The 18,229-nt window shown below is 34.8% G+C and overlaps 1 protein-coding gene and 1 non-coding gene across 2 annotated transcripts in view; both read right to left on the bottom strand.

The window, feature by feature from the left end:
* Cep162 (centrosomal protein 162) overlaps window positions 1–18,229 on the bottom strand; it is an 83,853-nt gene that overhangs the window by 61,469 nt on the left and 4,155 nt on the right. The window contains exons 3-6 of the mRNA XM_026411356.2: window positions 16,519–16,633; window positions 12,598–12,744; window positions 12,086–12,269; window positions 10,010–10,077 (exon numbers count right to left, since the gene is read on the bottom strand). Of these exons, the coding sequence (XP_026267141.2) occupies window positions 10,010–10,077; window positions 12,086–12,269; window positions 12,598–12,744; window positions 16,519–16,633 (514 nt within the window). The remainder of the gene's footprint in view (window positions 1–10,009; window positions 10,078–12,085; window positions 12,270–12,597; window positions 12,745–16,518; window positions 16,634–18,229) is intronic.
* Window positions 13,296–13,367, bottom strand: Trnaa-agc (transfer RNA alanine (anticodon AGC)). Its single transcript has one exon. It is a non-coding gene; the product is annotated as a tRNA-Ala (tRNA).

Genomic DNA, 18,229 nt, shown 5'->3' with positions numbered 1-18,229 from the left:
AAGTCATATGAGTGGTCCCAAAAAGAGACCTTTGAGGTGCAGTCTCCCTGCAGGGACTGGCAAGTGCCATTCACTGCTTCCAGGCACCCTGCACTAGGACCAGCCATCCCACCCTGGGTTACCTCCACCATCCTGAGGGCAGAGACACCAGCTTACAACAGACAACCCACCTATTGGATGAGAAGAGAAGCAGGGACAATAGGGATCTCTAAAACTATCAACAATCCTGGTTTCTTCCTTCTAGCATTTTTTTCCCCACTTTTTTCTTATACCTCTCTATCCTCCCACTCTCACATTCCCAACATATGTAAAAACAAGAACTTTGCATGAAATAGGATTTTGAGATCTGGAGCATCTGAATAATATAATATAAAGGTGTTGTATATGCCCTTTTTCCTTCTTTCCTTTCTTTTTCTCTAATTTTTATGATTTTAACATCCTTTTTTTCTAAATACACATGTGTGTTTGTTTTATGTACTCTACTGCCTTACCTTGTACTTGTCTACCTTAAATTACTTTGTCTATTCTCTTGCAACTAACCCTCTTCATTAGATTTCTCTTTCACCCTTCCTAAGATATATCAATTCTATATCCTCACATCCTGCCTCCTCAGCTTATCGTCCTATGCCCCACCCCCAGGTCATTGTCCACCATCATAAACTGTAAACCCTTTTACAAACTACTTATTATAGATAATGACCAAATCCAACATTTCTGTACACTGAGACCAAACTCTAAACATCTTAATAGAAACAATTTGTTCATAGATGGTATATTGTTGATATTAGGTTCTGTTAACATTGTCCTTCCACACAAAGGAGAGGTGTTAGAACCCCACAAGAGCACTATAAACATGTAGGGTAAAAACAACACCACCCAGGACCCACAGAGCTAGAAGGGAAGACATACAAGCAAAGTGAAAAGACAAGGGAATAAAGTGCCTCAAACAAATCAAGACACCACCTTATTAGAATCCTTGGCAGCTACAGCAGAATGATAGAAAAGGAGTTCAGGATATATATGATTAAAATGTTCTGTGAACTCAAGGAAGATATAAGAGAGCAAATACAGGCAGTGAAAGATCATTTCAACAAGGAGCTACATAAACAAATACAGGAAGCAAAATATCACCTCAACAGGGAGACAGAGGTTCTAAACACACACACACACACACACACACACACACACACACACACACACACACAGAAATCCTTGAAATGAAAAACAATAAATCAAATCAAATGCTCAAATGAAAGCATCACCAAGAGTAGACCACTTGGAAGACAAGACATCAGACAATAAAGACAAAATAAATCTTGAAAAGAACATAGACCACACAGTGATAATGGTAAAAAATCATTCAAGAAATATGGGACAGCATAAAAAGGCCAAATATAAGAGTTACTGGGATAGAGGAGGGCACAGAGGTCCAAACCAAAGGAATAAACTATTCAATGAAATAATATCACAAAACTTTCCAAACATGAATCATGAACTGGAAATCCAAATTCAAAATGCCTACAGGACACTGAATGTACAAAATCACAACAGATCCACACCAAGGCACACTATAATAAAAATGCCCAACATACAAAATAAGGAGATAATTTAAAAAGCCATGAGAGAAAGGAATCAGATTACATATAGAGGAAAATCCATTAAGATAACTGCAGATTTTTCAATACAGACCCTGAAAGCTAGAAGATCCTAAAATGACATATCAAGCTCTGAAAGAAAATGGATGCCAACCAAGAATATTTTATCAAGGAAAATTAAGCTTTAGATTTGATGATGAAATAAAAACCTTCCCTGATAAACAAAAGTGAAAAGAATTTATACCTAAAAATTGGCACTACAAAACATCCTTGGAAAAATATTCCGTGAAGAGGAAACGAAAAACAATGAAAATCAGCTGAGGGAGGTAGTACCCTAAAGAAAAAGCTAATCAAAGAAGAAAATCAAGTGAAGTTAAATAACAAAATAAATAAATATTGGATTGAAATTAGAAATCAATGACAAAGTAAAAAATAAAAATTTCTCCAATACCTGGAGATTAAACAATATGCTACTGAATGAGCATGAGTTGCAGAAGACATCAAGGAGGAGATTAAAAAATTCTTAGAGGTCAATGAGAACATAGACACAACATATCAAAATCTCTGGGACACTTGAAAGCAGTACTAAGAGGAAAGTTCATTGCATGGAGTTCATTCCTTAAAAGAAAAAGTCAACAAATAAATGACCTAACATTATATCTCAAAGCCCTAGAAAAAGAAAAACAAATCAACACCAAAAACATTAGAAAGCAGGAAATAATTAAAATTAGAGCTGAAATCAATGAAATTGAAACAAAAGAAACAATTGAACAATATTGACAAAATAAAAAGTTGGTTCTTTGAAAAACAATTGACAGACCCTTAGTTATGCTAATGAAGAGAAGGAGAGAGAAAACTCAAATTACCAGCATACGTGACAAAAAAGGTAATATCACAACAGACACTACAGAAATAGAGGATAATTAGAAATTATTTTGAAAACTATACTCCAGTAAAATAGAAGATATTGAAGGCATCGACAAATTTCTTAAGTCATCCAATTTGCCCAAATTGAAATCAGGATGATATACACAATTTACACAGACCGATATCAAGTGATGAAAATAGAAGACACCATCAGAAGCCTACCAACCAAGAAAAGCCCAGGACCAGATGGATACACAGCTGAGTTCTACAAGACCTTTAAAGAAGAACTAATACCAATAGTCTTCAATTTATTTCAGGAAATAGAAAAAGAGGGTGCTCTTCCAAACTCATTCTATGTGGCCAATATCACCCTGATTACAAAACCAGACAAAGACACAAAGACAGAAAACTTCAGATCAATATCTCTAATAAACATAGATGCAAAAATTCTCAAAAAATTCTGGCAAATCGAATACAAAAGCATATCAAAAAGATCATGCACCACGATCAAGTGGGATTCACCCCAGGGATGCAAGATGGTTCAACATATGGAAATCAATAAATGTAATTCATCACATCAGTAGACTCAAAGATAAGAATCATATGATCATCTCAACAGATGCAGAAAAAGCATTTGACAAAATATAGCACCCCTTCATGTTCAAAACTCTAGATAAACTAGGAATAATAAGAACATATCTCAACATCGTAAAGGCTATCTACACTAAGCCCCTGGCCAACATCATTCTAAATGGAGAAAAATTGAAGGCATTTTCTCTAAAAACTGGAACAAGACAGGGATGCCCTCTTACACCACTTCTATTTAACATAGTTCTTGAAACACTGGCCAGAGCAATTAGACAAAAGAAATTAAAGGAATATGTATAGGAAAAGAAGAAATTAAATTAGCACTATTTGCTGACAATATGATTCTATACCTAGAAGACCCAAAAAGCTCTACCAGAAAACTTCTAGAACTAGTAAATAAATTCAGCAAAGTAGCAGGATATAAAATCAACACACATAAATCAAAGGCATTTCTGTATGTCAGTGACAAATCATCTGAAAGGGAAACAAGGAAAACTAACCCATTATAATAGCCTCAAAACAAATAAAGTACTTGGGAATCGACTTAACAAAAGAGGGAAAAAATACATACAATGAAAACTACAGAACCCTACAGAAAGAAATCAAAGAAGACCTTAGAAGATGGAAAGACCCACCTTGCTTTTGGATAGGCAGAATTAATATTATGAAAATGACCATACTTCCAAAAGCACTATACAGATTTAATGCAATTCTCATTAAAAAATCCCAATGACATTCCTCAGAAATAAAAAAAGCAATCATGAAATTCATCTGGAAAAAATAAGAGACCCAGAACAGCTAAAGCAATCCTTAGCAGGAAGAGTGAAACAGGCAGCATCACTATACCAGATCTTAAACTATACTACAGAGCAAGAGTAACAAAAACAGCAAGGTATTGGCACCAAACAGACTGGTAAACTAATGGTACAGAATAGAGGACACAGAGACTAACCCACATAATTACAGTTATCTTATATTAGACAAAGGTGTCAAAACCATGCATTGGACAAAAGATAGCATCTTCAACAAATGGTGCTGGGAAAACTGGAAATACATATGCAACAAAATGAAATTAAATCCCTATCTCTTACCACGCACAAAACTCAACTCAAAGTGGATCAAAGACCTAGGAATTAAACCAGAGACTCTGCATTAAATAGAAGAAAAAGTAGGCCCTAATCTTCATCCTGTGGGATTAGCCCCAAATTCCTTAATAAGACTCCTTTAGTACAAAAATTAAAAGCAAGAATCAATATATGGGATGGGCTCAAACTAAAAAGTTTCTTTTCAGCAGAAGAAACAATCTGTGAAGTGAGTAAAGAGATTACATCTTGGAAGCAAATCTTTACCCCTCACACATCAGATAGAGCACAATCTCTAGGGTATATAAAGAACTCAAAAAGCTAAGCACCAAGAAAACTAATAACCCAATCAATAAATGGGCCAAGGACATGAACAGACACTTCTCAGAAGAGGATATACAATCAATCAACAAATATATGAAAAAAATGTTCATCATTGCTAACAGAGAAATGCAAATCAAATGCTACTATAAGATTTCATCTCACTCCTGTCAGAATGGCAGCTATTATGAAGACAAACAACAATAAGTGTTGGTGAGGATGTGGGGAAAAAGGTACACTCATACTTTGCTGGTGGGATTGCAAATTGTTGCAGCCAATATGGAAAGCAGTATGAAGATTCCTTGGAAAACTTGAAATGGAACCACCAGTTAACCCAGCTATTCCTCTTCCTTGGTCTATACCCAAAGGACTTAAAAACAGCATACTATAGGGACACAGCCACATCAATGCTTATAGCAGCACAATTCACAATAGCTAAACTGTGCAACCAACCTAGATGCCCTTCAATAGATGAATGGATAAAGAAAAATGTGGCATATATACACAATGGAATATTATTCAGCAATAAAAGAGAATAAAATCATGGCATTTGCAGGTAAATGGATGGAGTTGAAGAGGATTCCCAAGTGAAGTTAGCCAATCCCATAAAAACAAATGCCAAATGTTTTCTCTGATATAGGTCACTTTCTCTGATATAAGGTCATATTGTTTAGAAAATAATGAGAATATTAACTTATAACTCTTACCTTTTTGGCAAGAAGATGGTATATATTCTAGATATTCTCTACTCTTGTGACTGAAAATATTTTCATATACAGAAAATATTCTTAGAATTTAGATACAGTAAACTATAGTCAGTGTAAAAGATCCCTTTTGAAGACATTTCTCATTTTCTGGAAAATTTAGCTTTAAGTATAATGCAATTTAAAGAACTCAGGGTGGGGTAGAAAAGGGGAGCAGGGAGGAATAGACAAACTCTAGATAGGGCAGGGGGTTAGCAATGATGGTGGAATGTGATGGACATCATTATCCAAAATACATGTATGAAGACACAAATTGGTGTGAACATACTTTATATACAACCAGAGGTATGAAAATTTGTGCTCTATATGTGTAATATGAATTGTAATGCATTCTGCTGTCATTTATTTTAAAAAATCAATTAAAAATTAGTTTGGAACAGCAGATGTACTGTAATTGAGGTAGACAAGCTAGATTAGCTAGTTAATTGCTTCAGTACCTATATTCAAGGACTGAGAAGCTCTTCTTTCTTTCTTTTCTGAACTGGGGATTGAAATCAGGGGCATGGTACCAGTGAGCTACATCCACAGCCCAGAGACAGGATATTGCTAAGTTGCTGAGGGTCTCACTAAGTTACTGAGGCTGACCTAAAACTTATGATCCTTCTGCTTCAGTCTCCTGAATCACTGGGATTGTAGGCATGCACCACCATACCTGGCTCATTTTAAGTTTCTTTTTCACATAGGAGTGATGTTTGGTACTTTCTAAGCAACAGTGGATATAAGAAAATTCTCATAATAGTAATGACAATTACTTGGTATTCAACATACTTGTAGGTGATAGGCCTAATATAAGATTATTAAAATTTTAGTATTCTAATGGAATTGTGCCATTGAGCTATATCCTAGTTCTTTTTATTTTTTACTTTGAGAGAGGGTTTTGCTACATTGCTGAGGTTGGCCTCAAATATGTAATCCTCCTGCCTTAGTTTCCTAAATCACTGGGATTAGAGGCATGAACCACCACACTGGACAGACCATCAAATTTTAAGTAACCTCAGAGGTTAGAGTTACTTAAGAAAAGTTGAACAAGGAGAGAGGAAATATGGCAGAGTATGACGTTGAAATCAGGTAACTGCTTGGATCTGGGACTCAATGGTAGGGGTTGTAGTGTATAAGCAAATACAGAGAGGCAGTGTAAGAAACAGTTCAGACAGTACAGCATAGTGCTTAACAGCATGACCTGGAGGCAGACAGAAGACATAGATCAATTCTTTGTTCTACTACATTTAGCTATAGAACTGATGGCAGGTCACAAACTCTTTTAGTTTCACTTTTCCCGTTGTAAAGTGGGGTGATAATAGTATGTATCTCAAAGGACTGCCGAGAAGATTAAGCATTATAGTGTTCAGAACAGCAGTTCACATATAATATACCCAAGAGTCAGCTAATAATAGTAATTATTGTTGCTAGCATTATTTAGCTAGGTAGTCTTGTACTTAACAAGTAAATAAAGCCAAATCTTACTTTGTTGTTGTTGTTGTTGTAGTGCTGGGGATTAAAACCAGAGCCTCATACATACTAGGCAAGGGCTCAACCAATGAGTTCTACCTTGATCCCTTCAAATATCTGAATGGGAAAACTGCTAATGCAATTTATATTATTCCAAACTATATTTTAATACACTCATTCAGTAACTGAACAGCCAAAGGCAAATACTCCCATACAACATATGAATAACTAACCCCCTTCCTGGGAGTCTGCCATGAATAAAGTCAGTCAGAAATAAAAAGGAAATGTCATTGACATTTCTCACAGAAATGAGAAAGACAAGATAAAGGGAAAGAAAACAGCATTATCAAATATTTCAGAAACAAGTACCAAGGCAAATTCATATAATAATGAAAGAGCAAAACCAAATTGAGTGATTTTTATATGACAAATATCACTTAGTATTCAGGCTCTTACATATTGTTTAGAAAATAATGAGAATATTAACTCATACACTCTGACATTTTTGGCAAGAAGATGGTACATATTCCAGATATTCTTTACTCTTGTGACTGAAAATATTTTCATATACAGAAAATGTTCTTCGAATTTAGACACAGTAAACCATATTCAGTGTAAAAGATCCTTTGGAGACATTTTTCATTGTTTTCTAGAAAATTTAGCTGTAAACTTTAAATATAATGCAATTCAAAGAACTTTTTCCTCAGTTGTACTAGAGTTACTTACAGGAACTATATTTAACTTCCTTTGCAAACAATTAGTAAACTGGACAAAATGTATAAAACAGTTGTTTTCAAACACTGAATAACTGGCAGTGAAAATGTGATTCCTAAAGGAATCACAATCCTAAATTATAAACACAAGATGAGCCTCACAACTACCTGAGGGTGTGAATATTCTGCAATGCTAAGCAGGGAATGGGAGGACAGCTCATTGAATTGAGGAGACAAGAGTTTAGAAAGGCTGAGGCAATCCAAAGTTGTAGGGCAGTAATCAAGAGAGGAGGGAGGTATGTAGAAACAGTTTTGGAAAATTTCCCAGTGTCTCCCTTGAGCCTATACTAAATGCTAAGCTGCTAAAGTGTAGGTTGAGCCAAGAACAACTGCAAAGCTGTAGGCTGGACAATTCCCAGAGTTCATAAGCAAGAAGACTCAGCAATAGCCTGCTCGAGTGGAAAGTCTGCACTGATCACTGGGGACATTAAGTAGAAACCTCAGAAGGGATACGTCTTAAGAGTAGGGTTAAATGATACTTATAGTGGCTACTCTAAATTTCCCCTAAGAAACATATGCCTCAAAAGGATCAAGTGGCAGGGTCAACTATCTACCAGAACAAAGCTCAAGTTTTAAAAGAAGAAAATAAAGTCTAGATATTCAACAATGTAAACCCCACAATATCCAAAATATGAAGCAAGTATCCCATAACCAGGAAAAAAAAAAAAAGCCAAGGTAAAACTATCCAGAACTCAACAAATGCTGTAATCCATAGACGATGACTAATATTCGAGACTTGAAAAAAATGAACATAAGAAAGAAATTTTTAAAATCCGAAAGGAATTCCTATAGTGAAAGGGGAAAAAACAAAAACAAATGGATATATGTAATTCACAGCAGATTAAAGAAAAGATCAATTAACTAGAAGCTATAGCAATAGAAACTAGAATACAAGGGTAAATGTTTAAAAGACTTTTAAAGATGGAACCATCCCAGTAACCTATAGGGCAAAATTTTGTGTTCTCACACATTTGTAATTAGGATCAGAGGGCAGGTGGCAAGAAGCAGAAATATTTGAAGAAGTTTTTATTTTGATGGAAACTATAATGATGCTCAATCAACTTCAAATTTTGAACAGGATAAGTACAAGAAAGACATACCAAGACACAATATAATCAATCTCCCAGAAAACAAGGAAAAGAGAAAGTCTTGGAAATAGAGAGAATATAATATTCAGCGAGCCTTCTATATCCCTCTTCATCTTTGGATTCAATCATCATTGAATTGAAAATGTAGAGAAAAAACAAACAACTCTATCTGAACTGAACATACAGACTACTTGTTAACTTCCCTAAATAAGACAGTATAACAAATACTTAGACAGTACTTTCACTGTATTAAGCATTGTAAATGAACTAGAGATGATTGAAAGTATATGAAAAGATGTGTATAGTTCATAATGCAAATATTATATACCACTTTATATAAGGGACTTGAGCACCTGCAGATTGTGGTATTTGTAGGGAATCCTGAAACCAGTCCCCCACAGACACCAAGGGACAAATGGATATACAAAATAACAATAACAGGAATTTCAGGAACTTCTCATGAGAACTATGGTCAGAAGACAATAGAATGAAATTAGCGTTCAAAGAAAAAAATCTAAACTCTATATTGAGCAAAAGTATTCTTCAAAGATGAAAGCAAAATATATTTTCAGACAAATGAAAACTGTTATGATTTCTTCTGAGCAGTCACCTGAACTACAAACAACATTAAAAGAGTTTCTTCATGTTGAAGGAAAATAATTTGAGGTAGAAATCTATGCAAAGGAATACAATGCACTGGGAGTGGTAAGCAAATGGATCAATGTAAATCTTTATATAAGTAGAACTTATTTACAACAATATAGAAGAAGAATGTTGATAAAAATAGCAAAATGGAGAGTTTACTATTGCTAATGTTCATGTAAAAGAAGTGGAATAACATTATTTGAAAGTAAACTCTAAAGTTATTCATTGTTAATAAGATGGCAACTAAGAAAAAAATACAACAAAGAGTCATAACTAAATTGCCAAAAGAAGAAATAAAATGAAGCGTTATAAATAACCCAATAGAATGCAGGACAAAAGTAACAACAATGATGGAAAAGAGAAAATACTGGCAAAGCAGTAACAACCATACCAATAAGAATGTTTTTATAAAGGGTAGAAACACATCAATTTGAAGTCTGAGGTGGTCATATTAGACAAAAGTACAAAACTTGGTTATATGATCTCTATAAGAAAACCATTTAAACATTAAAAACATAGACATGCTGAAAATCAAATGATGAAAAAAGGTGTAGTTCCCACCCCAGTGCTTTGGAGGTCTTTGTCTTGGCTTCACCCTTTCCTAGACTGGCACAGAAACTCTTTTTCCGGTCTTTCCAATTGGTCCTGGCCCACTCTCAACAAATGAGGCAGCCGTTCACTTTTAATAACAGGGAACACCACTCTACCTGTTCAAAGCTCTTTCCAAAACACTACAATTCACCTTTTCATTATTATTCTCTCGGCAGTGGGCAGTGTCTCTACTAAAAATTATATTATTTTTTCAAATATTATAAAATTTAAAACCAATGAAATTACCTGGGGATTCTTCATGTTTTGATTCAGTTTCATGTTCGATGTCAGTTAATTCCACATTAGCTTGGTAACTGGAAAAAATATTTAACATGAAGTATTACTGTTAACAATATTTTTTTCAAACAATCCTTTGTGTGTGCTAAAATTACATATATCTTCAAGTACTCTTGTCCTACCAAAGCTAAAAATTTGGGAGCTATAAGAAAAATGTTTTGAAAAATCAAGGATCTTCAAAGCCTAAGACTAACTGTTGCTGCACACATTATCAAAGAAAAAAATGCCACTTCCTAAATTTATATACAAATAATTTTATACATAATGTGTAATGTGTAAATGGATACACTTATCTCATGACTTGTAGATAATTTCTAATCTTCAGTAAAGAAGGTGACAACAAAGTATAAGAACCAGCAACAAGGGGGTGGGGAAGGGTGGGGGACCAAGGTCAGTATTGACATGCTCATTAACCATTAATTCTTGAAAGAAAGTTGAATAGGAGCCTCAAACCAAAAACACCCCAACTCCCTGCCCCTCAAAGGGCCAAGTTGTTTGAACATGTTTTAATTAAATTGGATACATCAGTACTGTGTTCTTTCAAACTAAGGAAACAGTTCTACTTTTTCAATCTTGAGGGTCACGAGCAGACCTGAAAAACCATAAGACTATAATAATGGTAATAGCAACAACACCTAATATTGCATACTCAATGCTATGCAGCATTCTGATCAGAATGTTCCAGAGCAGAAATACTAATAGTTGAGAATATTGTTGAAAAATGAGAAAAAGTTAAGGAATATTGCAAAGCAGCAAAAAAAATGTGGCCAATAAACCTATACGTGCTTAATCTGGGAGAGACAATTGCTATGGTCCCCGTATGTCCCTGCATGTTCTTTCTAGGTATGCCAAAATTAACAGCTTTGACCAATTTTTACCAAGCCATCTCGGGGCTGTGTTTGCAGTAAGCTATCTTGAGGCATTAGGCAATGTTTTTACCCCTCAAAGCTGGCCTGTTTCCATTTAAAATAAAAGCAATAGATTTCTCAAGGTCAGTGTTCCTTTTCTGTAAATGCCACCTACCTACTACATGTGCAGACATGGATCCTTGATCTTACCCCAGCAGTATGGGGAATGAAGAAGCAATGCAATATTGCTTCTGTTCTGAGAAATAAGGACTTTCGTTTCTGACACAGGAATCTAGTATTTACTGTCAACATCCAAAGATTGGAAAGCTAACTTTTTAATGTACAAGCAGGGTAAAAGTCTCAGACCCTAGGGCCTGGGATTATAGCTCAGTGGTAGAGCACTTGTCTAGCACATGTGAGGCTCTTGGTTCCACCCTCAGCACCACATGAAAATAAAGATATTGTGTCCATCTTAAAAAAATCTTTAAAAAAATTCTCAGACCCCTGAACAGTTCATGCCAGTAAATGTATTGCTTTATCCACTGTTTGTAAAAGTGAATCTTCTTGAGACTAGGCACTCTAATAACCAGAGGACCTTGTTTCTTGAAATCCTAAATAAAATCATAATTGGATTTCTATTTATAACAAAAACAATAACATGGTTAACTAACCTGAGGAAATTAAAGACCTCAGGTTCCACAAAGGTCTTAAGAATGGCAATGGTCTACTGTGTTTAGGAGAGGACCAGCTCAGGCAACTACGGTTTCTAGGATGAATGAGGTTTCCTATTATTGTTATAATAAGAATTAACTGCCATACAGTGATGTAAGACACAGACCAAAACTTGTCTTTGCTTCCTGGTTGCCTGGTTCTTACTTCCCTTTCTGTTCTTTTCTCCCCTCTGCCCTCTAAATGTATAATGTAACTCGAACTCTTTTAAAATCACCTATTTCCTAGTAAGAAGCGTACTATTTTCTATAGTATCTTACATATGAAATTTAAGGTATATATATTATGTTCGTACACAGAAAAATCTTGACTATAAAAATGAATAAAGTTTAAAAAAAATTCAAGATTTATTTTATCTGTTAGTAACTATTTGAGTTCATGCACATATCAATCTTCCAAAAACACAGAAAAACACAAACATAGTTAATAGTTTATATTATTACTTTACCTATGTAAAGCTTTACAATGCGTGGAATCATTAGAATCCAATTCCTTATTCAATCTTGAATAATCAATGGATGAAGTCAAGCCTTTCTCAAGCCTGGCAAAAAACTGTTCTTTTTCCTCTTGTTCTTCTAATGTGTCCAATCCCAATCCAATAATACTATGATTCAGCTCAGAAACTACTAGTTCTAAATAGAAAGCATAAAAGTATTTTATTAATATAAAAATTTTCACAAAATTTGAATGAAGCATTTATTCATATACATATATACATAAATAGTTTAACGAAAGTTTAAAATTTACTTAATCTTTCACCTACCAAATAATTAATAATCAAAATCAACATGGAAGGTTTAAGGCTTCTGAAGAGTTGCAATTCTAACATCTGGGAAAATATGAAATCTGTATGCTTCGGTAAAGAAGGATCCAAGATAGTTATGAATTAATTTTTATAAAAATTCTGATATAAGCATATGAATTAATAACTTATTGACTCATATCCCTCAAATTTCTTACCATTTGTTTCTAAGCTGTCAACACTTAAGATAGAGGTTCCACTGCTCTTCAGAAATTGAATTTTTTCAGCAGAATCCTCTTCTGTTTCCACAACAGGTTGAGAAGTCTTCTTTGTTTTCAAATAGCTTACATTTGTTCCAAGCAGGCCTGGGAATAGAATTGAATGTGGCTGGATATTTATGTTCAGAGAACTGTTTGATCACTATGCCAACACAATAATACTGTTATATTATTTTTGTACACAGTTGCTACAAAATGAATCTCCTCTGTTAAATAAAAAACCCATCCTAGAATTTTCAAAAGAAAAGGGTATTGCTCTTTTTGTCTGGTGTACATTTTACTAAAGAGAAAATTTCAAAAATTTGCATGAGATTTAAAAAATTATTAAAGTATTTGAACTCTCTTAAAATCACCTAAGAGATTTTAAGAGAATTCATTTATAAATTAAATACTTAATATACTATGCCATATCACTTTTCTTCTGCCTTATTCCCTGTTCTCTCTTTACTTAGAAATTTTGTTGCTTGACTCATAACACTCAGAAAAAAGTATGGACAGTATGAACCAGCATAATGAAATACGAGAATGGGAAAGGTAGGTACAAGGATGGACAATTACAGAATTAGCCCAAATTTTTCATTAGTGTAAACAGCACTTCAAGAAAAATAGAAGGAAACATTTTATGATTTCTTTTCTCTTGGGGGTGCTGGGGATTGAACTCAGGGCCTCCTACATGCTAGGCAAGTACTCTACCACTGAGCTACACCCCTACTCCTTTGAGTTAAAAGGAAACATTAAAAGATCTTTCAAAGTCATCATTCCTACAATGTTGGAAACAGTGGCTCACTGCAGTAGAGATTCTTATACCAGAATATGTGATATCTGTTATTAGGGGAGAGGAAGCTGTTATCTCTCACAGCTTTTGTAATGTGAATTTGTCTCTAAAACTAATATATATTAAATATATTAAAAGTGTTTTATGACTGATTAGATATCATATTAAGGAATTTTATTGATATTTGTTAAGTTTTATATATATTTTAAAAGTTCTCTAATTTTAAGAGATACTTTACAATATCTGTGGACTGAAGTGATACAGTGCCAGTAATTGTTTGGGGGGAGGGTTGCTATGGTTTAGATGTGGTGTCCCCCAAAGCTCATGTGTGAGACAATGGAAAATTTGGAGGAGAAATGACTGAGTTACAGCTTTAACCCAATCAGCTAATTAATCTCTGATGGGATTAACTGAGTGGTGACTGGAAGCAGGTGGGGTGTGGCTGGAGGAAATGGTTCACTGGGGGTATGGCTATAGGGTAAATATTTTGTATCTGGAGAGTGGAGTCTCTCTCTCCTTTCTGATCATCATGTGATCTGCTTCCCTCGAAAATGATATTCTGCCTCACTTGGAGCCCTGAATAATGGAGCCGGCCTTCTATGGACTAATACCTCTGAAACCATGAGCACTCAAACTTTTCTTCTCTAAAATTGTTCTGGTTGGGTCCTTTAGTCACAGCAGCAAAAAAGCTGACTAAAACAAGGGTATAAAAAGAGTAGACACAGATGAAAAATGACTGACCATGAATTAATAATTGTTGTATAAAGGTATGTATATGAGGTATGTTCTACTTATTTCTAAATGTTTGAAATTTTTTACTTTTAAAAAATTGTTCCATGAATCTTGAAAGTTCCAAGAAAGTATAATCTATGTTTATATACAAAGGTTTTGAATATTATCTATTTTATTTAGATATTTTGACAAACTATGTGCCTATGTGTTCATGCCTGCCATACAATGAAGGCCGTTCTCACCATGAAGGTTAAAGTCTAATAAGGGAAGCAGACAATGGTAACAAATATTCATTAGTTTGGTATGTGCTGTGCATCGTTTTAAATGCTGGGGATTTAGCAGTGAAGAGGAAGAAAAAAAAAAAAAAGACAAAAATCCCTGCCTTTTTGAAACTTACATTCACATTCATGAAGATAGAAGACAGGCAATAAGAAAATAATTACATTATAATTGAAGAGTTTATTAGAAAATGGAGAGTTAAATGCGGACTAGAGTTGAATGTGAACAACTCTAGAATTCTGAAAGAAATCTACAAGATGTTAGTGGCAGGGGGAGTCCTAAGACTGGAAAATCTAAATAATATTTCTGCAAGGAAGTAACACTTCTACCAAGATGTGAAGAAGAGGAGATAAGTAGGTGAACTGGAAAAGGAAGACAACTCCATGCAGTGGCAACAACAGGTATGAAGGCTCGACAATGGGAGGAATAGGCCACATTTGAAGATGAAATCAATGAAGTTGGACCAAAGAGTATTAAGTGTTGGAGGAAATAAGCCTAGAGCAATAAGTCAATGGCTGCACCAGAGGTATCTTATTAAATAATATTCTTTTCAAGTACTAACAAGGAAGGAGATTCTAAAAACCAATTCTTTAGCTGGGTGCAGTGGCATACCCCTGTAATCCTAGTGTCTTGGGAGGCTGAGCAAGGGGGAGTACAAGTTCGAGGCCAGCCTCAACAACTTAGCAAGGTTCTAAGCAACCTAGTGAGGCTCTAAGTAGCTTAGTGAGGCCCTGTCTGAAAATACAAAAAAAGGGCTAGAGATGTGGCTCAGTGGCAAATTGCCCCTGGGTTCAATCCCCAGTACCAAAATAAGTAAATAGATAATTCTTCATATGTGTACTTTAATGTTGTTGCATGGTTTGGGTATTTATGAAAAAGAATGCACTAAAACTTTTTAAATAAGGTGTTCCCTTAATGTACTATATAGTATTAAGAACAAAGAAGTGAATCTACTCTAACATTCATTTATTAAACACACTTATTTACTGTTGAAGGCCAGGATATAAGGGAAAAGAGATATTTCTGCCTACACAAAGCTCCCAACTGCAGAAGCAGTCCTACAGGTTACAATTAGCAACACCTGTGCAAGTGCTATTATGGTGTTCTCACCTCAAAACAAAGGAGAAAATAACTGTCGACAAGGGAGCAAGAAGAGTTACTGAAGGACTGCACATAGTAGTGATGCCAAGCTTTACTGGGTAAGGAGGACAAGAAACTCCTGAGCCAATCAGAGGTATGGGAGTCAATGGTGTTTTAAGGAGATACAGAATAACTGAGTGTGACTGGGAAATATGAGCTTAGAAGGGAAAGTTCCATTTGGGTTATAGATAGCCTCAACTGTCACATTAAGAAATTCAGACTCAATTTTATGGGAGATAATAAAAGTCACAGGTAAATCTTCTAGAGAAGAGAGAAATTCTATCAGTTCACAAAATGGTGCTTATACTTATTCACAAATACTGAAAACATAGATATTTAAATAGAAGCACTCTGGGTTCTTTACTGACATGGCATTATCATAAATTAAGTGTACCATATATAGTGCTATATAGGATATACAGATACTGCCAAGTTACCGGTGGGTAGTATACATATGATACATTAGCACAAAACACTCATGAAAATACTTTTGCATTTGTAAAGGCATAAACATGTGCCAGAAATAGTGAGTCCTTTACCATTAAGGCAGTAAATAATTTCTATTTTTACTACTAATTAATAAACTCTGATACCCAAAACTACGGATTTGTTAAAACCTTCCCCACGTGATCACTGCAAGAATATCTTATTAAATCACCTTATATCAATTCACTATTAAATACAATGATATATAACAATATTCATCACCTTGAATAATGATCTCAATGTAAAATAACCTGATAATGCAAAAAAACAGATTTTCAATTATATAATAAAATGTGAAAAACCATGAAAATCAATTTAAACCTCAAGAAGCCACACTATTAGTATTATTTTCCTTTTATATTTATAGTGCAGAACAAAATCCAGAATTAAAAGTCTTGACTGACCCCTTGTGGTGAAATTATTCAAAACTAAAAATTAACAATATTTACCACCATCTTCAAACTCATCTTCAGTTATCCACCAAGGCACTATATCTTTCTTCTTCATTTCTTTTTCAGGTTGTCTAAGTGTTTTGCTTGAACTTTCAAAAGAATCATCTGAAAGCTGAATCAGATACAAATTATTAAATTTCAAAATAAGTTGTAAATTAAAGAATATCACATTTATCCTTTAAAATGTTTTAGTTCCACAGTTATCAGATATCATCCTCAATAATGTATAAATTCATATCCATAAACAGAGGTGGTCAAAGAACTTGAAAATCAAGCATATGTCTTTGAACATTGATTTCATATCTAGAGTTAAACAAGTAAACTCAGAGAACAACCAAAAAGAAAATGATCAATAAACTTGCTCAGGAAAGGAAAAAAAGAATATAATCCTATCTTCCAAAGATTATCTACAGACTGTGGTGGTTGATTAAAAGCACCTGGGGTCACTCTAAGAACGCAGAATTCAAAATTTCCAATTTCAAAACAAGGAAGAACTGAATTTCAGTCAGTGGAGCAGATGGTGTTGACCCGAGAAATGAGCATTTTGTCAGTGATTAATAAACTTGGATAAATTTGTATTTATCTTTTCCTGTGTAGAAAATGAGTATTCTCAAATCTCCTACTCTAATCCCAATTCCCTCTTCCCTCTTAGCCAGTAAGGTGAACTCTTCACTGAGACCTTAGTCAAACACCACCTATCTTCCCCTCACCCCACCACTAAGCTCAAAAGGCACTTCCTCTCTCTCTGAGGAGACAATACTTTCCTCCACCCCCAACAGAACCTCAAAGGAGTCACTTCTCTTCCCTGGGTTCTTTTTTCCTTGATTATCCACTTTCACTTTTGTATCTTCACTCCCTCTGCTCTCAACTCTCTGCTTACCTCAGATTATAAAACCTGCTCAGCAACACATCTCTAGCACCCTGTGTAACACCTGACACTGATGTGGAGAAAAAGAATGAATACCCTCTACTTTGGGGGAAAAAAAATGCAACATGACAAGTCCCTTTTACCCTATATACCAAATCTTGAATTGACTGCTCAACTCCTTAAAATCTGGTTTCCATCCAAAAGAGCTTTCCTTTGGGCTCCAAAGGCCTCCTAAATGACACAAAGGACAACTGTCAGTCACCCTTCTAACTGACCAAAACCTAATTTTAAAAATGTGTGGAACCATGCCCTTAAAAATAAAGATAAATACATTTTTGAAAAGTCTTCTTGAAAAATTTATGAATCAAAATATCAAAAGAATTTTGCATGACTCTTAAAATCATGGTTTTCATTGTAAAAACATGAAACACTGCTTTACCCAAATCTCTGTGGGAAATATGAACCCTTCTAGGTCATGCCCCAAGTGACCCACCACCTCCAGCCAAGCCCTACCTGTCTTCAAATCAGAATGGGTTGATTAGGTTACAGTTCCCATAATTCAATCATTTTACTTATGAATATTCCTGTAGAAACACAGGAGTTTTGTGGGAGATACCTAATATCAAAACCATAACAATAGTGGTGACCAATTCTTCTTGAAACTTACTTCGGCAGCATTGCTTCCCATCAGGTTACTCTGGAGTTCTGTGGTCACTGCCACCCTTCTATATCATAAGGAAATGGGCAAAAGAGCCCAAAGCTATTAACAAAAGATTCTCTAGAACTATGTTCTTGATCCTTTTTCATTCCCATGTCATAAACTTTTTCTGGGGAAGAAAC

Source organism: Urocitellus parryii, chromosome 8 (assembly GCF_045843805.1).
Source record: "Urocitellus parryii isolate mUroPar1 chromosome 8, mUroPar1.hap1, whole genome shotgun sequence".
NCBI lineage: Eukaryota > Metazoa > Chordata > Mammalia > Rodentia > Sciuridae > Urocitellus > Urocitellus parryii.
The sequence above is the reverse complement of the archived record's forward strand: the minus strand, read 5'-3'. Positions and strand labels throughout refer to the sequence as shown.